General features: G+C 43.9%; 1 protein-coding gene across 2 annotated transcripts; it reads left to right on the plus strand.

The window, feature by feature from the left end:
* Positions 1-812: 812 nt before the first annotated feature.
* LOC116391974 (E3 ubiquitin-protein ligase RBBP6-like) lies at positions 813-16,561 on the plus strand. 2 transcript variants are annotated; one of them, XM_031863034.1, is made up of 20 exons: positions 813-1,921; positions 2,607-2,706; positions 2,879-2,918; positions 5,153-5,194; positions 5,338-5,426; positions 5,570-5,666; positions 5,746-5,888; positions 6,059-6,231; positions 6,727-6,830; positions 6,956-7,338; positions 7,434-7,482; positions 8,411-8,468; positions 8,559-8,613; positions 8,707-9,027; positions 9,175-9,270; positions 9,410-11,021; positions 11,613-12,397; positions 12,519-12,589; positions 12,716-12,803; positions 14,345-16,561. In XM_031863034.1, the coding sequence occupies exons 1-20, from the start codon at positions 1,756-1,758 to the stop codon at positions 15,423-15,425; spliced, it is 5,553 nt and encodes a 1,850-aa protein (XP_031718894.1). In that variant the 5' UTR covers positions 813-1,755; the 3' UTR covers positions 15,426-16,561. The 2 variants fall into 2 exon arrangements, with proteins under 2 accessions (XP_031718894.1, XP_031718896.1); XM_031863036.1 differs by having other exon boundaries at positions 12,719-12,803.
* The last annotated feature ends 4,163 nt before the right edge of the window (positions 16,562-20,724 follow it).

Below are 20,724 nucleotides of genomic sequence, written 5' to 3' on the forward strand. Positions count from 1 at the left end.
AGAGGGATAATATAGATCCCTGTTTGAAGTCATGTCCGACAACTACCATGAAAATACATTAATGCTCCTGAAACAACGCAATTGAACAGCCAAAGAACATCAGAAAAACAAGATCGTTCACATCTATTTTGAAACCTTTTGACCTGCTAACACCAACACAAACTCAAGCATAGGGTTTAGTGGTACAACGAGACACATACAATAAGAAAGAAAGTTGAAAGAAAGTCGTCTTCTAAACTACAGATTGATGACGGATCAATTGATTTATAAAATAAATAAATATTTAATATGTATGGGCTAAATCAGCACCTGCTATTATATTATTGGCATGCTATTTAAATAACAATAATAATAAATACATACATTTTCCTATGAAATAAATACATATGGCTATGAAATAAATTAACGAGGAAATAGATATATGAATAAATATCAATATAAATGAGTCAATATAGTTAAATAAATAAATCGTTTTTTATTTAAATAATGAAAATGTCAAAGTACTATTTTAAAACCATAAGTATGTATTGAACTCCAGCGACTAATTTATATCTACATGTATTAATAACTGTATTGCCTCACTTTTTCATATTTATTAATTTAATATTAGATAGAATAACATTCCATATTATGGAAGCCGGTATCTACAAAAAGAAAATAAAAAATGATGAACTGCCGTCACGAACTGCCAATATTTTCATGTCGTTGTTCTGTCGGAAGTGTGCTTCCATTTTTAAATAGACCGACGTGAAACCTCTTGCGTTCATGTGTAGTCTTTGGAAGAACCCTGTGTACTTCCGGTTCCGACATGCGCCATTTTGATGAAACAGCGAGGAGAGAAGCAGTTTGGATCATCGAAATGGATTTTATGGATTTAAATTGAAGATTAACGCGGATACTCAACTTTCGACTCGACGTGATGGAAAATGGCTGTTTAATGAAGAGGAACCTTTGCGTCCCGACCACCTAACTGGTGCATTGGTTAGGTCATTGTTAGCATAGCGCCGTTAACCTTTAACGTTAGCTAGCTGTTAGCTTCTGATAGGCAAGTGGTGGTTTCATGTTGTGTTGAGTGGCGAGGTATCGTTAGCTAATCTCGAGGTGTAGCATGCTAGCCTTGACATTAGCTAACTAGCTAATTTAGCACTTAAAACAGTATATTACGATTTCAGAATACGGTCTTCAAGGAGGTCTATCGACGATAACATTTGTGGACTCGTTGCGGAAGATTTCACTCGGTTTTGTGGACTTTTTGTGGAGCTCGGGCGGGTTTGTCTTGACAAATACGAACTGTACCAACAAGGCAAACATTCACGGACTGATGCCCTGGAAACCCCAGGCCCGCTGTTAGCCACACTAGCAGCCCGGGCTTTCCACCAAAGACTATTCACGAAGGACCTCATTCACACCGCTGTGATAGATTTACTTTGTGCTGAATGGACTCTCTCGGAGGCACCCTGTTATGTTTAATCGGACTTTAAAGAACTGACGAGGCACACGACGCCGCTCCATGGCGCTCTGGCCTCGCATCTCGATTATTTTTTTTGTTGGCAATAACAAAGACTCTTTGGCCCCTTACACCCACCTCCTTTTGTCTACAGTGTTTCAGCGAATATAACAAAAGTTTAACATATTAAAGTCACCAGATCTAGCTGTGTTCAGTGTTGACGCTGTTTTATTTTGTTATCATACCAGGCCTGTGGTTTTTTTTTTCTTCCTTGTGCTTGATTGACTTAAGTGCTTAGACCTGTTAAAATGTCGTGTGTTCACTATAAGTTCTCTTCCAAACTGGACTACAACACTGTCACTTTCGATGGGCTGCACATCACCCTCAACGAGCTTAAGAAGCAGATTATGGGCCGAGAGCGCCTCAAGGCCACAGACTGCGACCTGCAGATCACCAATGCGCAGACGCGAGAAGGTATGTGATCAGCTGACAAGAATATGTCGTCCATTATTTTTGGCGAGTAATGGTTGGATAACAGGTTCACATTTTCGTCTGTCTCAACATTAGGACAGAGGTAAAATATCGCCGTATGTTGAGGTACATATTGTACATATTGTGCTACACCACTGAAATTATGGCCTATTTTCATTGTTTATGAATATGCCACATGTTTTCCTTAAAAAGATAATTCAAATTTCCAAAAAAATTTTTGTCAATCTGTTTTAGCTCCATACCACGTGTCTAGATAACTATATTAACATTTTCCTGAGCCAGGTTGTTTTTTTTTTTTTTTTATGTCAAGCTACTAATATTGTAATATTATTACCCAAATGTACCAGGTGATTCCTAAAAAATATATACAAAAAAGGATTTTTATTAACTCATAGATCTTTTGGTTATTGTTATATATTTTTTCACAACCTAAATTGAAATTGTGAGACTATGCAAGTCATAGTTAACTCCTCCAACACCATCTTTTTGTGCACTTAATTGATATAAAACAATGTTACATCTAATATTATTATTACGTATTAAGACACTGTGTACACGACTGATTAGGTTTATACGCCTTTTTTTGGTCTGGCCCGAAGTTACTTAGCTACATATTCTACTGAACAATGTTTTATGTCTGAACTATAATTTGTGTCGTGTTTTGTAGAATACACCGATGATGAAATCCACATCCCGAAACACTCGTCCGTGATCGTCCGCCGCACTCCGCTTGGAGGAGTGAAACCTGCTGGCAGGACGTTCATTGTGTAAGTATACCCAAAATACTACATTATTAAATGAACGGGATAACTGTTGTTTACGCTGCACTGCCTGATCTGCTGTGAATGCGGCCAACTTTACCCTGGATGTGGTTTTAATATTTGCTCTTGAGTTTTGTCAACAGCTGATGGTTTCTTTCTCCTGTTTTTGTTTCCGCAGAGATCGTTCTGACACAGCTGTGGTGGGATCTTCTAGACCCGTATGTAAAACAAACCCAAAATCAACCCTCTCTCCTCCTTCTCTCACCTCTCTCCCTCTCCCCCTCTTTCTGGCTTTAGTCACCTTTCTTGAGAACATTCTGTCAGTACTGATCGAGTTGTGTGTATCCTCTGTTCACTGTGTGTTGGCTACATTTGTGTTGAGATCTCAACCTCTGTGTTATTTGATGTCTATTTGGGAGGGTTTCCTGGAGTCACCACAGTTAACAATAGTTTGTTGTTTCTCTCTAAAACCACCGGGTTTCTGTTTTGAAAGGAGCAGATTAAAGTTTCAAATTGCTGAACGAGATGAGGTTAAGATGAGAAACAACAGACTCGCCGCCTTTTGTTTTTTTTTTAATGAACTTGTTGAACTGTTGCCACTTTATAATGGATTGAGATATCACGTAATTTGTTAATGATTGTATTTCATAATGAAATGGTATTGTTGCCTGCCTCAGGCCAGGAAAATGTATTTTAAAGGGGTTTGTAAAAGAACAAATATGGTATTTTTGTCATTTTATTTTCTGTGAAAATATTCAATTTCTATGTGGTTTAAGAACCCAATGAAGTAAAATGTGGCTGGGATTGATTGTAATTAACTTTGATTACAATTACAAGACTAAAGTTGTGGGAGAGACTCACCAGTGTTTTATTTTGAAAGCTCACCCTGCTAATCTTTAATATACTTAAACTTGTTCAGTCATATTTGCCCATGTCAATTATTTTTGTCCTGTACAATTTCACCATGAAGATGTTCTATTCTGCATTGAGTATGAACTGCACACAACCTTTAAACCCCGAAGGCTCACAGATGTCATCCTGATGAGTTCAAAGCTTTGAATTAATTCAGATTCCTACGTGTCTGTCTTACAAACAGCAGCTGCTAGCTCTAAGTGTATTTTTGTGGTTTGGGGCATCGGTTAAGAAGCTCGTTTTGATACGTGAGATGCTGTCCGTTGGCCACTGACTTCTATTGCTGTGACATGATCACAAAGTACTTTGACAGATTATCAGTAAAGTAAATATCTTGTCAATCTCCGGAGGCCCTCCATGGCTGCTGCAGTGAGAAGTATACTGGTGTAGTGTGTCCTGTGAGCTGTAAGCTGCAGAACCTGTCAATAAAGTTGTTCAGTGGTTCAGTGTCAGAACCACTTGCACCAGATCCCTGTGTGTTCCCTCCACAGCCTTCTGCAATACCCAGTCTTTCCTCCGAGCCCTGCATATCACGACGGACAACCGACCCTGCCCACTTGTTTATTTACCTCCAAGAGCATTTTCCCAAGAAATGGGCAGAGCAACCATTGTGTTTGTCGCTGTAAAGTATGACTTTCTCTGTCCGTGCATGAGACTTAATTCTCACGGTTCATTGACTCCTGACCTGCATCAGAAACGTCACTCAACCTGCTTTCTCCCTTCACTCCAGAGGTGTTGGGGCGCTTTTTAGGGAACACTTTGAAGGAACACTTGACAACTCTTAGCAGTTTCTTCATCAGGCACTTTATTTAAAGACTAATTTCTACATTTGTGTCTCGTCAGCTGTAAATATTTGACACTTTAACAGTGTTTGCATTTCTTATTGAAACAGTTTGACACAACTCCCTGCAAGCTCATTAGTTTACAGAAAGCAGGCGTGAACTGGTTTTGATGAAAGCTTCTAACGTCTATGACGGACTCTTTTGACAAGTCTGTGCTGAAACTTGAATCCCTGTGGCCTGGTGAAGGGAGACCGCATGCTAAAATTAAATGTCAAGTATTTCTTTAAGGAAATTGGCCTCTCCCTACCGTAGCGGAAGCTTTAGGGACTCTACAGACAGATGTGCTAGTCATGTACTTCTGGAGTTTGCTGATGGTGCCCAAATAGGGAGTCGCTGATATTCCTATGATTGGGGAAATCCTATTTTATTCTCTAAATAATGTAGATCTCTTCATATAAGCAGCTCTGAATAGATACAACCTTAGGCGAGGCTTTCACAACATTATGTTTTTAGTTATGACTCGAAACTGTCTGTAGAGGGATGAGACTAATAAACCATGTCTTGATTTACATGCTCACATGCCTGCATTATTTCATGCACTCGGTCCTCAACAAAGACTTTAATCTTGACTTAGATGGAGACTCTTAAGGGACTGGACACAGATGTGGTGGGGGACTATCTGGGCTCTTATCTTCCACTGTATGTCTATTAGATACTGTGTTAATACCTTTAATATCTCCACTCTGATTCTCCTACAGACTGACTCTTCTCCGTCTATGTCACTCGCCCAACTCGCCAAGGTACTGTTTCTGTACATGCGGGCAGTACTTCCAGAACAAATGCTAATCAAGTTGAATAGATGTTTCCTTTCATCTTGTGGTGTTGACATCCTCCTTTTATCTATTTTCTTTTTTCTTCTCCCTCTCTCCATTATGTGTTTTAGACTGCTAACCTGGTTGACGCTAATGCATCAGAGGAGGACAAGATTAAAGCCATGATATCTCAGTCCAATCATGAATATGACCCGATACAGTTAGTACACACACACACACAGTGTTCTTGTGCTCGATGGAAGTCGGCCTTTGTTCTGTGTTTACGCTCATGATGCAGTATACTAAACAATGTCTTTCTCTAGCTGTATATAGTTTTAAGAAATGTATTGAACTTGTCTGTAGTTACTCCAAGAAGTGTGTTGGACCTCCACCTGCTCACTACACCTGCTTTCGTTGTGGAAAGGCTGGCCACTACATTCGACAATGCCCCTTGCTGATGGTAACTATCATCTATCGTTTAAGTCTGTAATGGTTATTTGTATTGTGTTTTATTCAAATTTTTCTTTTTAACTTTCTAGATCCAGGATAAGAGTGTGGAGAGTCCCAAGCCAGTGAGGATTAGTAAGGGCATTCCTCAGAGCTTCATGGTGAAGGCAGAGCCCGGCACCAAAGGAGCCATGTTAACCAGCACTGGAGAATATGCGATACCTGCTATAGATGCGTACGTTTCAGCCAATGTTATATATTGTCTTATGGCACATTCATTTTTGCCACACTTGTCTTTGTCTTAACCCATCTGTTGTGACCACAAACACAGGTTGACTGCCGTTTCCTTCTTTTTGCTAGTAATGGTCCTCAAAACTAAAAACAAAAATGAATCTGTTATTACAGGGAGGCATATGCACAAGGAAAGAAGGAGCGCCCTCCGTTTGTTCCACATGACCAGTCATCCTCTGAGGACGAGACCGACCCAATCCCCGACGAACTCTTGTGTCCGATTTGCAATGACCTGATGACGGATGCCGTCGTTATACCCTGCTGTGGAAACAGTTACTGCGACGAGTGTGAGTTCTTACTCGTGATAAAGATCTTAAATGTTACAGGAAAATAGTGATACAAACTAATAAAAGTAGGGAGTCAAAACGAGGCTTTACCAAGCAAACGTCTCAACTATACTACTAAATGTTTTGGTCCCGTCGCATGTTTTAAAGTGCTCATTTTGCGTAGATGTTTAGGGGAAATTTACTGGGAAAATGGCAGAAATATCTATTTAATCAACAGTGGCCCCTCTAGAGAACTGCTGCCTCACGGCATGCTTCATTCTGAGTCGTTCTGATTCATTTTTATGTTCCACAGTGTAATGGACTGATCTCACACTCAATCTCTGGGAAAGTCTATATTCACTCTTAGAAAAAGTAGAAAATGATGCCTGTGAATATATGGTGACTAGGCAGGTTGAGGGGAAGTTATTTTCATAAAAATGTACATAATCATGAGTCTAAAGGCTTGAGTTGTTTGTCAAATTAGCTTCCGTCTAATCAAGGGCTGTTTGTTTTCAGGTATCAGGACTGCCTTGTTGGACTCAGAGGAGCACACCTGCTTCACATGCAAACAGTCCGATGTTTCACCTGATAATCTCATCGCCAACAAGTTTCTCCGACAGGTAACCCCCTTCAAATGCATGTGTTTTGATGCGTTGCATGTTTTGGTACAAAGCAGAAATTTGGAAAAAAAAGCACAATCTCCTTCTTTTTTTTTTTTTTTTTAAACACGCTTCTCTTCATGCAGGCTGTGAACAACTTTAAGAATGAGACCGGATACACCAAACATGTTCGCAAGCAGGTGCAAAATGCAGCCCCGCCGCCACCGCGCCCTCAGTTGGTCCGGCCACTGCACTCGAGACAGCAGGACCCGCTGCTGGCCCACATCACTCACCCTCCCCCCACAAGTGCACCCTCCACTGCCCCTCAAGTACAGGTCCCGTCCCCCGCTCCTGCACCCACTCCTGCACTCGCTCCTACTCCTGAACCTGCTCCTACTTCTGCTCCTACCCCTCCTCATGCTGCTGCTGTTGAAGAACAAGATGATTCACCAGCCCCTGCACCTTCACCTGTTGTTGACCACCATTCTCCTATGCACTCCGCCAGCCATGTGGAACCACCCCCTCCGGGGTAAGTTTAATCTAAAAGCTGCAGTCTGAAGAAGTGATGTTTGAAATTAAATGCCATTTTTATTTCTAAATGTCTCCATCTGTTTTATGTTCCAGTGAGACAAATCCAGAACCTACTGTGACACCAGACTCTTCAGGACCCTCAGTAAGTGGATCACAGATGAGGCCGCCTTGAACATCTGAATTGAGGCGTTTTCACACGAGCTAGATTTATTCACACCATGCCAGAGTACAGTTACTTCCCACTTCATTTCTCCGCCACACGGCTTTCACATTAACCTTTACATTTGAGTCATCAGGTTCGTGATGTTATTTTGCGTTGTTGCTTTGTTTATATTTTGGAGACGAGAACAAACATCCCACCTGCCTTCCTGCTTTATCACCCATGGCCGTGCACTTCAGATGAGATTGGCGCATGATTTGCGTTATTGTACATTGGCGCTGTATAAAAAATAAATAGCTGCCATTTCTAAACTACTTGGGACTGCTACTCGTATTAAAAAGCAGTCTACTTGAACCAAGGTGTACCACTTCAATCTCACTGACTGTTATCAGCGTTTAGTACAAGAGATTCAATATGACCCCGCAGATTACTTACCGTCTCTTGTTTCTTTAGTGACCTTGTGACGAGTTTTAGTACATTTTTTGCTCCGATAACGAATTTCAGGGTTGGTAACTATTACTGATTATATTTATCTTAGAATCTATGACAACACCAATATTAAGAGAACCTTCACCATCCCTAAAATACAGAAGACACTTGTTTATTGTAAACTTGTTTGTTTAATATGTAGAGTAATGAATACCACACCATATATTCTTGTTGACAAGCATATAGAGGTAAATTGATCAGAATTAGGAGCCAATGCATGATGGCTATTTTACCAAAAAGGTAAACACCATTTCCCCTAGGCGGTTGCATTTCTGGAAAAGAGGTTTAATTGATTTGTGCCAAGTTGAACTGAGAACCTACAGATTTCTGCCTCTGCACATACTTGTGCATCCGTGAACACAAGAAACTGTAATTTCTCTTGGAGGTAACTACATTATTCTCACTGTGATTTCTCTCACAGAACTACCATTTAAATAGGATCGGCCCCCCACCGCCTATAAGGCCGCCTCATCCACCAGGTAGGAGGTTTAATTTAGATCATTTAACGAGATTAAGTGAGCCTGGGGGAACCACATTCTTCAACGAGCAAACTCTCTGCTCTTTATTAGGTCACCATTCACGACCGCAGCACTCTCACCGAGGAGGAGGCCGACCCTGGGAGAGGTAAGACCCGTCTGTGGGACTATCTGATCAATTAAAAGTTTGTCTTGTAATATGTCAGTCTCGCAATGGTTCATGTCCCTCCCTTTGTACCAGGTTTTACAGAGGAAGAGACCACCCCCCCACTCACCTCCAGCCACCTCTACCTCCTGCACCTGTCCCTCCAGTGTACCCAGCGCCGTCCATGTACCCGCCCCCACCCCAGTCCTATCCCCCGCCGTACAACTCTGGCCCGGGCCTTCTCCCTCCTATCATGGGGTACCAACCCCAGCCTGTTTATGTTCCCGGACCCCCAGGGCTCAACCCACCCTGGGTTCCCCCTGGATCCCAGCCCCCTCTTCTGCCTATGCCCCCCCTCGGTCAGCCCCCCCTCTCCAAGGAAGACTTCTACAGACAGCGGCACCACCGACAGGACACGTGAGTTGTTTCCTTTTCATACAGTTACGAATTTCTAATGTGAAATGAACGCATAAATAACATTAACATCAGTGACATAAGAACTATTGTGGTTTCACATGAGAGTAGTTTTTAGTAGTTTCAGTGTTTTTGTCTTTGTATCCTCAGAGTTACATCCAAACTGGATGAATTTACTAAAGACTTCCACAAAGAGCTTATGAAGTACAGAAATGCACCAAAGAGACGAAGACCATCATATTCAAGGTAACTTCATGAAGACAGCATATCAAAATAGTTTTTAGTTTTTACATTAATTGCATATACACAGTCCTTTAAAGCCATTTGTTAGAATTTGCATAATCCAATCTTTCCTTCTGGTCTTCTGAACCATTTCCTTTGCTAGATCCCGGTCATACAGTCGCTCTCCATTCAGCCGCTCTCCGTACTCTCGCTCTAGATCCAGATCAAGATCCAGGTCTTACTCTTATTCTCCCAGTCGATCCCGTTCACGCTCCCATGGCCGGTCTTATCCCCGCTCCCCTTATTCTAGACGCAATGGCCGCAGTTATGGACGATCGCGGTCAAGGTCCCGTTCCCGGTCAAGGTCTTATGGGTATCGTCGGTCTGGCTCACCGCGGTCTCCTCCCCCCTACAGGCCAGGAGGCTGGGAGGGAGCAGAAGGACCAGGACCTTATAGGTCCAGGTCACGGTCTCCCCCTCCCCCTGGCCCTGGCCCTGGCCCTGGCCCTGGTGGCTTCCGGCCCCGCAGCCCTGGTGGACGAAAGCCGCCTCCTCGGGAGCTCCCGCCGTATGAACTGAAGGGTCCCAGTCCTGGCGGCAATGAGCGCTGGGAAAGAGAACGGTATCGGCAGTGGGAGAAGGAGTATGCAGACTGGTACAACCAGTACTACAAAGACTACGACCACCAACACCCCTCAATGCATCACAGAGGCCGTGGTAGCAGAGACAGGGAGAGGGGCAGAATGTCCCCATTATCTAGAAATTACTCTCCCCAAGGGAGAGGAAGAAGAGGAAGAGACGAGAGAGGGGCTCCCCCTAACCATCCTCCATCCTCTTCCTCATCAGCGACTAAGTCCAGCGCTAAACCCCTGAAGACAAAGAAAGTAAAGAAGAAGAGAACTGGGGACGAATCAGAGGCATCACATCAGTCAGTAGACAGAGGGGATGCGACTCCTGTCAGAGACGAACCGATGGACGAAATGCCTTCACTCGTTAAAACGCCTCCCATGTCCTCAAAGACTTCAGTTGGAGCCGCAACCTCTAAAGCTCCAGCTTCTAAAAGCACCGCCGCACCCGTTAAACCGTCAACCAAGTCAACATCAAAGACTCCGTCTGATAGGACAAAGAAAGACAGGGGCCAAAAGGTTAAAGCTAAAGTTAAGACAGAGAGCGTGAAGGTAAAGAGTGACAAAGTGAAGAAAAGGCCCGGAGAAGGTGTGGTGACCAAGAAAGACTCTTCATCCTCCTCCTCCTCTGGCACAAAACCGTTGAAGCCCATTAAAACCAAACCAGAAGATGCCCCCAACTCTACCCCTAAAAAGGAGAAGGGTAAAAGCTCTGCAGTGAGGCCCGCCCTGCTAAAGACCCCCCCACTGTCCTGCCAGAGCCTTCCTCTACACCATCCCTCTCTTCATGACGGCCCGCGGCCCGGCCACGACATGCGGGGGAGAAGAGATCTTCCTCAGGGCGGTGGTCTCCTTCCCACCCCCCATCAACACGGACTCCCACTCCTCCACAGACCTCCCTCCCCCGACAGTCGGAGGAGGATGGGAGAGGAGGGCCGCTCTTTGCTTGGACCCCCTCCTGGAAAGCTGAGGAGAATAGACGGACTCGGAGGTGATGTCATCTCCCACTCTCACATGTCTCATCAGAACCCGCTCCACAGACTCCCACCCCCCTCAGACCGGCCCGGTCTTCTTCCCATACCGGGGAGCCGTGATATGGGCCGGGGAGACGCGGATCGAGGATCCATCAGACCGCTAATGGACCTTCAGGTGGGTCCTCAGAAACACCGGGATGTAATGATTTGTGGGTTTACAGACGGTACTTACAGATGTGTTTGTCAACTCCATTAATAGCGTTGGTATTATAAAAATCTGACTCACTAAGTTCTTGTATTTACAAATGGCTGCAGCTAACGATTCTCATTAGAGCTGAAACAATTACTCAATTGTTCAACTAGTCGATCAACAGAACAGTTAAACGCCCAAAAATGATGCTGGTTTTAATATTTGCTGATTGTCTTTGGTGTAAATGGAATGTTTGTGTTTTAGGCTTTTGCTTAGGAGATGAGCATTTTTCACCATCTGTGAGTTTATAGACCAGTTGAAAATAATTAGTTGTAGCCCAAATTCATGTTTGTATTTATTTTTCTGATTAATTGGATAATGGTGTGTAAAATGGAATAAGTAATTAAAAATGTCCTTTAGCGCAAGGTGACATCCAAATAGCTTTTTTGGAGTTATGCACTAGAGAAAACCATCATAACCATTAATCAAAAATTATAATTTCAGAATATATCATCTCATGAAAGCGCTGAGTTGTTCTGAATTAACCCCTTGTGACACTTTCTATGTGCTTTTCAGGTGAAGCCGCTGACCCAGAGGAGGATCAAGTTGAACAGGGACCTGGGGAGGAAGGGTAGCACCGAGTCAGCAACCACAGACAGGACACTGTCTGGGTCTGAGAAGACCACCTCAGACCGATCAGCGGCTGCTAACCTCTCTGAAGGAGACCGGCCCAGCGGTACAGCAGAAGGTGCCGTTAGAAAGGAGCGGTCAGCATCTGGGGAGAGGGGAGTCAGCAGAGAGAGACCAGGAAGTGCTGGAGACCGACTGCAGGGTTCAGACAGAGAGCAGAGCAGAAGCTCCGGACTGGACAGAGAGCGGGACAGACCTTCAGGATCAGACAGAGGCACGACGTCCGACAGAGAGAGGGACAGGGTCTCCAGCTCGCAGAAAATAGCAGTCACAGTGGAGAGAGACCTCGAAGGAGAGAGGTCGGTGAGGACCGAGCGAAAGCCCTCCAGTGCAGGAGGGAGGTCTGTCTCTCTGGATAAAATGACCATCGCAGAGAAGTCATCCGGCTCCAGGAGCTCCTCAGACCCTCAGGAGAAGTCATCTGGCTCCAGGAGCTCCTCAAACCCTCAGGAGAAGTCATCCGGCTCCAGGAGCTCCTCAGACCCTCAGGAGAAGTCATCCGGCTCCAGGAGCTCCTCAGACCCTCAGGAGAAGTCATCCGGCTCCAGGAGCTCCTCAAACCCTCAGGAGAAGTCATCCGGCTCCAGGAGCTCCTCAGACCCTCAGGAGAAGCCAAGCACATCGTCTAAGGAGAGGGGCGAAGGGTCCGAGCGATCTTCTAAATCTGACAGGTGCGTTCCATTTGTTTTCCCTGCTGTTTGTCAAACCACCATCCATATCCATGATTTGATATTGTGGTTCTGTGACCGCAGTCGTTAATACGTGTAATTATATCTCACTCTTATTTCCCAGGAGTGTGTCCAAGGACAGAACAGAGAGGAGTGCCCCCTCAGGAGAGAAACCAGCTGCTGCTCACAGAGAAGGTAATTTGAATCTCTGTTTCCGTGCACGTGTGTGTGTGAAGAGATGATAACTTTGATTTAGTCTTGTGCCAGCTAATTAAGCATTGATTAAACCAGCTTCCTCTCTGCCCCTTCCTTCTCTTCCAGCAGTGAAAGATGTCGAGGAGCCTGCTGTGAAGAGCAAACCCAGGATCAGCCGCAAGGCGCTGACGAGCCACACAGTGAGCTCCACTAGGTGAGTCTGTTGTCTTTTTGTGTACTTTCTTTGTTCAAGTTAATTGCCGCACTTTGATCAGGCTATCGTTTAGGGTTCTCTGATCGATTGGCCACTGATGGTTACGGGCCGATATTTGTTCTAAATAGTTTGATCGGTGGTCTCTATAAAGGCTGTCCTTACAGACACAGCTAGAAACTCACACACACGCGGGCACTGGGCAGCTAAATTGGTTAACACGGGTGCCGAAATGAAGCTTTGGCACCTGTATTAAATTAACTTGCAGAAGGACATGTGACCGGTCCAAAATATTCTGTGTGGTTAAATGTTTAACCGTTGATATCCCGACCTGGTATTTTCTTGTGATGCTGTATTCACACCAAACGCAAAGCGAATTGTCACATCTGGTTACTTGCGGGAGATTGATCGCTCGTTCATTTTTTATTAAATCCACATCACTCGTGCCGGATGCGTCGTAGAGGAAGCGGGGCTGACCTCCATGTAGACAGCGTTTCATCAGTCGTGGATGAAATAACCACTGTTGCAGCTTTGTACGTGTTGTGGAAGTCCCAGATATTCCGGGAAAGTAAATGCCGTCGTGTCTGGGTTCATAACATCATCCGGAGGCGCTTGTTGAATTTTTTGTAATGTATTCACTGTATCAAGCAAGCCACACGTCGGCTGGTTTACTACAGCTGTATGAATCCAAAATAAACGATTTTGATTTAATTGCAATAAACGAATAAGAAGGATGTCAAAGTAACTACGTAATGATGCCGATTTATAAGTCTATCCACACGAACATGTCTGCTCGTGTCCTTGCAATGACTTTGTATGTAATCATGTAGAAGTATTGAAAAAATAGAGCTGAAGCAATTAGTCAGTTAATGGACAGAGAATTAATCAGCATCGATAAAATGACATGTTTTCCTGCTGAATAGCTTTGCACTCGCTTAAATTGCTTTTGTCCATACAAGCAATTTAAAGACGTCACCTGAGATCTTTTTCACTGTTCTCTATTTTGACATTTTATAGACCAAACCATTAATCAAATTGATCATCTGCCAATTATTTTATAATGAAAAAAAATCATTACTTGTGGTGATTCTTGTAACCCAGCCTGAGCCTTATGCGTTAAAGGATTGATTTTACATAACCAAGTCATGTTCCTCGGTCGCCTTAAAGGGGAACTCTTTGTGTAAAGCCTTTTGTGACTCCAGAGCGAGCTGCACAAAGTCGGATACATTTCCTCAAGTGTTGTCACCTGAGCCTCCGTCAGTTGGGGATCAAGTCTTCAAGTCTGTAGGCTCAATGCTACATTAGCCTGCTACTAGCACAAAACACAGACGAACTGTCAGCGGCGCCGTTGCTTTGTCAGTAAAGTAGGCGGCAGGTTTTCACAAGGAAGAAGAATGCTCGGAGTAAAAAGGGTGATCTGTCTGGTTCTGCTGCTTTAATATTGAGAATGTTCTGTCCATCCCGAGTCTGACGCTGTTGTAGGAGTGAAACGCTTCATCATTGCATTACTCTTTTAAACAAGTCTGTGTTTCCTTCCACACTAGGTCATCTCAAGAAACCAAGCGAGACTCCGACAAAGATCAGAAGAGTGTATCCTCCAAACCTGCAGAGCAGCTCCCATCGAGCCCCGTGAACAGCCGGGGCCGCAGCCCGAGCATCAGCCCGGAACCCACACCGGCCAGCGAGCAGCCGCTCATTCAGCCGCCTCCTCGCTCCAAGTGGGAAAGAGAGGACGACGAAGAAGGCCAGGAAAACGGACCTAGTGCACCCAAGGAGCCCTCACCCGTGCCACAAAGGGGCCGAGCCAGAGAAGGGCAGACTGAAGCACCGAAACCTGTTAGGGGTGAAGGAAAGGATGCCACAAGGGAGGAGAGGCGAGGCGCAGGTAGAGAAGAGAGGAAAGGGAGAGCACCGAGGGAAGAGGGTAAAGGTGGCAGGACAGCACAGACAAATTCCGACAAACCAACCAAACTAAAACTTGTTAGGGAGGAAGGGAGATCTGCAGCAAGGGAGGAAGGGAGATCTGCAGCAAGGGAGGAAGGGAGATCTGCAGCAAGGGAGGAAGGGAGATCTGCAGCAAGAGAGGAAGGGAGATCTGCAGCAAGAGAGGAAGGGAGATCTGCAGCAAGAGAGGAAGGGAGATCTGCAGCAAGAGATGAGGGACGAGGAGTGACCGGGAAGGAAGAGAGAGCTGCAGAGGGCAGAGGAGGACGAGAGGAGGGTCGTGGCCTAGAGCCCAGGAGACAGCGATTGTGTTCTGACCTGGGCCGCGAGACGGACGAGGCGGCCTTTGTGCCCGACTACAGCGAAGGTGAAGGCGAAGGCTCGGAGACAGAGAGGGGAAGGAGTGGCAGCGGCAGTGTGTCTGGCAGCCAACCCTCCAGCCCCACCCAGAGCAACCACAGCGGCTCGGCAGCTACCACCGCGGCGGACAAGAAGAAGAAGAAACGCAAGAAACATAAAAAGCACAAGAAGCACAAGAAGCACAGCGCCCAGTGCAAGGAAGGAGAACAAAAGGAGCACAAGCACAAACACAAGAAGAAGAAACACAAAAAGAGCAAGGACAAAGATGTGGAGGAAGAGGAGGAGAAGTTGGAGAAAGCAGAGGAAGGGGCTCCACACTAGCCTTTTGTTAATAAGGAGATAATGATGTGTTCTAGACATATCGGCTAACACTGGCATGCTGCTCCATGTGCCACTCTGAGGGATGAAACAAGTCTTTGACTGTCCACGACACTGGACGGCTGTCTGGCTGTTGTTCACTTAATGTACTTGCGGTACTTTGTTGTGCTTGGATTTGCAGCATTACGACCGCTGCGGAGGTTTCTTTAATGTTCAATGTGAGCCTTTTCTTTGAGACTTTAGGTCAGAGAAACCTTGGAATTTGATGCTGTGCGGCACTATTGTGATCCACGTAGAGCTGGGCAGAAAGGACTTGATGATAATACCGGATCCACAGCAGTGAATCTAAATGATAGGAATAACAGACACTGTACTCAGGGATGTGATTGCTTCTTTGTCGAGGAGGAATTGCCGTTTCTCCGTCTCTGATTCATTTGTAAATAGATGAGCTATTGCTTCACATAATAATTTTCCCTCCGTTTGTTTTGCTCACATCCCTGTGTGCTGTTCAAGGCTTAAATGCGGAATAACCTTCATTGCTATGAGGGTCGTTGTAAGCGCTTTTTTTTTTTTAAGGATTGTACTTGTGGTTTTTGCATGTTTTAGTACATTAACTCCAAATCAGGAATACTTTCCATCACTGCAAATCATCTTCAATGCTGATAAAATCATCTTTAGGCAGCCACTGGTTTCAATCATGCCAGGAGTTGTTTTTTTGGGGGGGGGTTATAAATTAGCTTAAATAAAGGCAACAAATTATTCTTGGATAGGTTATCAATCATTTTCTTACCAAACTTACATCTTTGGAAATAGTTAGCACTACAGTATTTTTGATCAATGTGCTAAAACCGACACGATCACAGTATGGTCCTTTTTAAGTTAAAACAAATCTTTATGTACCCATGCTACACTGGATTGTTTAAATCTAGGATGTGTTCATTAATGTAAAATCAGTCGGCATGTTTTTGTTCCAAAGTTGCAGTAATGTCCATCACGTTGTCTGAGTGTGTGTGTGTGTGTGCGCGCGAGAGAAAGTGAAATGTGACGGAAGTTGGACAAATTGGAGAACTTGTGTTCTTACAAATGAGTTGTTCGGGTTTTTGTTTTTTTTTAATTAAAATGTTTTGACCTCATGAAAATGTCTGAGTTGTACTTTATCAATGATTGAACTCTGAGTTGTGTAATGAGCACACAGATGAAGGTTAATGGCACCGTGTTGTAGCATGGACTATTAGACATTTGAAGAGATGCTGCACATCTAAACGTGTGAATACTGGGATGAAAATATGAAAAAATATATAAAAAGGAACTTAATGAGTTGGAAATCGCTCAACACGCCGTCTACTGTTTTCAAGGCCAAAGCTGAAATAGAGATGATCTACACTATGCTACCACTGAGACTCTCTTAGCCCATTATGCACTTTCATTTAATTTTGGCATATTTCAAAATGATGCAGTTGGTGGATTTAGGCTACGAGTGAAGTCACACTAAGTACTTCAGGTGTTGAATGTACCTGCCTTCTATCCATACAGACATGGATAGAAGGTGCCAGTGATTAGAAAAGAAGGCGTGTAAAGTTTTGAGTTGCAGTAAAATCATCACTGTTGACATAATGCACACCGTGTGCTAACACTTTAATGTTGCACAGCAAGATAATGGTAAAGTAAGTGTTAGAAGAAAAAAAAACACCTACAGAGATGATAATAAAACCTTATTTGCAACAATCCAACAGAATATAGTGTGATTATTCTCACTGAAATGCAAAGATTAGCAAACAGTTTAATTAAGCATTAATGAGTAAGGCTGTTAAAATAAACTACAATTACATTTTTACAGTATCTAAGGTTTCAATAGTATTACCAGGGAGAATATGTAGGTATGTTGGCAACATAGCGAATACATTCTTGACGTCGGTATAAGTTAAGAGTGAGCTCATTGATTTTACCTGACAGTTTGACTATCACCTTCTAAACGTGTGAAGTCTTTCTCAAGACATTTGGCTGCTCTTTGTGCTCCCACCGTCTAAGAATGTGTAAACACGGGTACTCCAATTAAAATGTACTATCTATCTACATACTATCTAAAACAGTTTACTAACGCTTTCTATGAAGAACACATCTATAGCGTGTTATGGGGGCATTCAAAGTGAATTATTATGCTTTCTGATTCACTAATATTATAGATGAGACTTATAATGTCAAAATGTCTTATGGATGCTCTTTAATAATTATAAACTAGAGGTTGACTGACGGGGCTTATAATAGATTATGACTACGTATACTCTCCTGTACTCTCAACAACCACCTGTACTTAAGGATCCATAGTTTGCAGTAATAGTACATCCTGTATCATACGTTATTGTGTGTGCTAAGTAAAGTGAAATGTAGTAATGAAGCATTATAAATGTACTATGAATGGCCTCATAATGCGCTATAGATGTCTTCATGGAAAGTTTTACCAACAGTAGCAGCATGGACATAAAGGCTCAACCACATTTTGTTACAAGAAGCCCAAAGTACATGTTGGACAACACATTCCACACATATAGGTGGTAAAAGACAGTGATGTACTGCAGCACATGAAGTATCAGATATATTTGGAAGTAACTGGATTATTCAGAGAGGATGAAGTATGTCCTCGAAAGCAGATCCTCAAACTCATTGGTGAGTTTCAGGGTCTTTGGCAGCTCATTCCTTCACAAATATGAATAATTAAAGCACGAAGTCCCACAAGGAAACCAGTGCAGTGACACAGACTGAACACTGTGTGGCGCTGTAACTCCTGCAACTTCTACCGTGGGAGGGAAGCAGGTTAACAATAAAAGATCTTCTCTCATATGCCTCAGCTCCAAAATATAACCCCACATGTCACCACCTCTCTCTCCCTCTACCTCTCCCAGAGCACACAGCAATAAGCTTCATTGTGTTTGTGTGTCTGTGTGCATGTTGCAAGTGTATGTGCCTAGTCAGAGAGATGGCGTGACTGTTGGATCACAGGAAACGGGTTGAAGGCAGGAGATGGGGTCACAGAAGGGTTGAGGATGCATTGAGAAATGACAGAGCAGCAGATGCATCTCTCCCATAAACAGCAGCACATTCTCAGCTTAGTCCATGTATTGTGTGTGTGTGTGCGTGTGCGTGTATATATATGCCTTAATGGACTCAGATCAGTGGGACCATTAGAGAAGATTAATACAATGTTTGTTTTAACCCTTGCACCAGATTATCATCTCGACACTATTCCTCTCATCTACTCTCCTGCAAGGTTCACCCTGCATGTGTGCGTCTGCGTGTCCACACACGTGTGTGTGTGCATGTGTGCACCTGTTATCTGCCTGTGAATAAGTGTGTGTCTGCTTTACAAGCATGACATAATTTCCTGTCATCAAGGCCAAAGGTTGCTAAGCAACTTCACTTCTGCCGATTGCCAGAAAAGATACGCTGACTGGCTCACACACCCTAAGTCTCTCTTATCCTGTCATAAATGTAACGTCTGAGGTAGTCGCTGGCTGTGCGTGCATGATCGCCCATGCGTTTGTAAGGACCGCTGTGCATTTATGCTTTGCAAATACGGTGCAGAAAAAGCTGAAGGAGACAGCGAGAGGAGAGCGGGATGTGGAAAATGTATTGTGTGATCGATTTCTATGATTCCTCGAACTGATAAAAAGGATGCACGGTACAATCCCTCTGGTTGTTTGTCTAAAATACAGCAACATATCCGAGCAGCCTGTTATGCTGGTGAAAAAGATACTCAATTGTAACTTATTTTGTACATGAAAGTCTTACTGTGATTACTAATGCAGTACCGTTTAGATTACACACTGCAGATTACAGTGGAAACATTTCACATAAGACATTTTCCTCATAAGAATGGCGAAATATGAACACAGTGATTTGTGGGCAGAACAGACACATTTACAGTCAACAGAGACAGATAATTACTGTTGTCTCCTCTGTTCCCCTGCTCAGAAAGCTGAACCTTTCAGAAGCTGACATGAACACGCTGACCATACCGTGTGTGTGTGTGTGTGGTGTGTGTGTGTGGTGTGTGCATGCTCTGTTAACCTCTTCATGTACTACTACATGACACTAGGTCAAGTAGAGTAGTAGGCAGGCTCAGTGTCAATGTGTTTCTGGATGTGTGTGTGTGTGTGTGTGTGTGTGTGTGTGTGTGTGTGTGTATGTAGAGTATGTCAGCTTTGCAGCATGATGTGCCCTCAGGTGGTTTTCATGGCAATTTCAGTGATTGATCAGGATTATTGATCTGTGATTGAATTTGCATCAGAGTGTGTGTGTGTGTGTGTGTGTGTGCGCGCATAGTTGTGACAATAGCATTGAATAAAACACTTCCCCATATATAATGTTATGTCATGGTCACCATGGAAACACACCCAAGGGGTGCCAACCACATGCTGATAATAATGTTTGGCCTAGATACCCATCCCTCAACCGATAACAGGGAAAGTATTTCTGCCCGTGTGTGTGTGTGTGAGTGCATTTCAGTGACTAATGTAAAGCATCATTTGGACACACCATGGGGACGGAGGAGTGAAAAAAATGCATGAAATGATTCTGTGGAGCAGAAGGAGTCTTGCATGAGTTACACGAGACAGCAAGTGTGAGAAGGATGAGTTGAGCTGGAAGGAGAGAGAAAACGAACACAGCCAGGGAGACCCAGTAACAACCAACGCGCACACACACACACACACACACACACACACACACACACACACACACACGGAGGCATCCAACAATGCTCCTCGTCAGTTCTCTTCTCGGGGAGAGCAAGATGTTAGCTGTAGAGGTCTGTGTGTGTTTATGTGGTTCAATGTGTCCTAGATTCTTTAACTCTGTTGAGATACACTAAATGTTTGATGTATGCCACTGCTGTAACAGTTATGAGAGCTGCGAGGAGTCTTGTCGGCTGTGGGCGTTGATTGGGTATTGCACGGTGTTTCCCTACTCTGAGGGATAATCTCATCTTATTTTACAGCCACACTAGCGGTGAATCCGCCAGTCTGTAAGTGCAAAACTTTGGGTCAGAGCAGAATATCTCCACAGTTTAGTGCAGACATTTGACAATCAGGTTGACTTATATAGGTGATCCCCCGACTTAATAGAGATAAGATTACATGTCCATTACATGAAATGAAAAGTTGACTTTGGTTTTCTGGCAAACAGACATAGAGCAGCTAAAATACATAAAATACATTTTCACATTACTTCCTTAACCATGTTTTCTAGCTAGTGGAACCTAGAGTCTCCTGCCACATGGCAACAGCTGATGATGTGTGAAGGGGGG

This window comes from Anarrhichthys ocellatus, unplaced genomic scaffold (genome assembly GCF_004355925.1).
Source record: "Anarrhichthys ocellatus isolate YVR2014 unplaced genomic scaffold, GSC_Weel_1.0 scaffold28, whole genome shotgun sequence".
NCBI classification, from domain to species: domain Eukaryota; kingdom Metazoa; phylum Chordata; class Actinopteri; order Perciformes; family Anarhichadidae; genus Anarrhichthys; species Anarrhichthys ocellatus.

What these genes read in the sequence shown, in the direction of transcription:
- LOC116391974 (XM_031863034.1), top strand. Translation starts at nt 1,756, where the DNA reads ATGTCGTGTGTTCACTATAAGTTCTCTTCCAAACTGGACTACAACACT. An exon ending in CAGACTCTTCAGGACCCTCA is followed by an intron (nt 7,483 to 8,410) that starts GTAAGTGGATCA and finishes TTTCTCTCACAG; the next exon opens with AACTACCATTTAAATAGGAT. An exon ending in CGAAGACCATCATATTCAAG is followed by an intron (nt 9,271 to 9,409) that starts GTAACTTCATGA and finishes TTCCTTTGCTAG; the next exon opens with ATCCCGGTCATACAGTCGCT.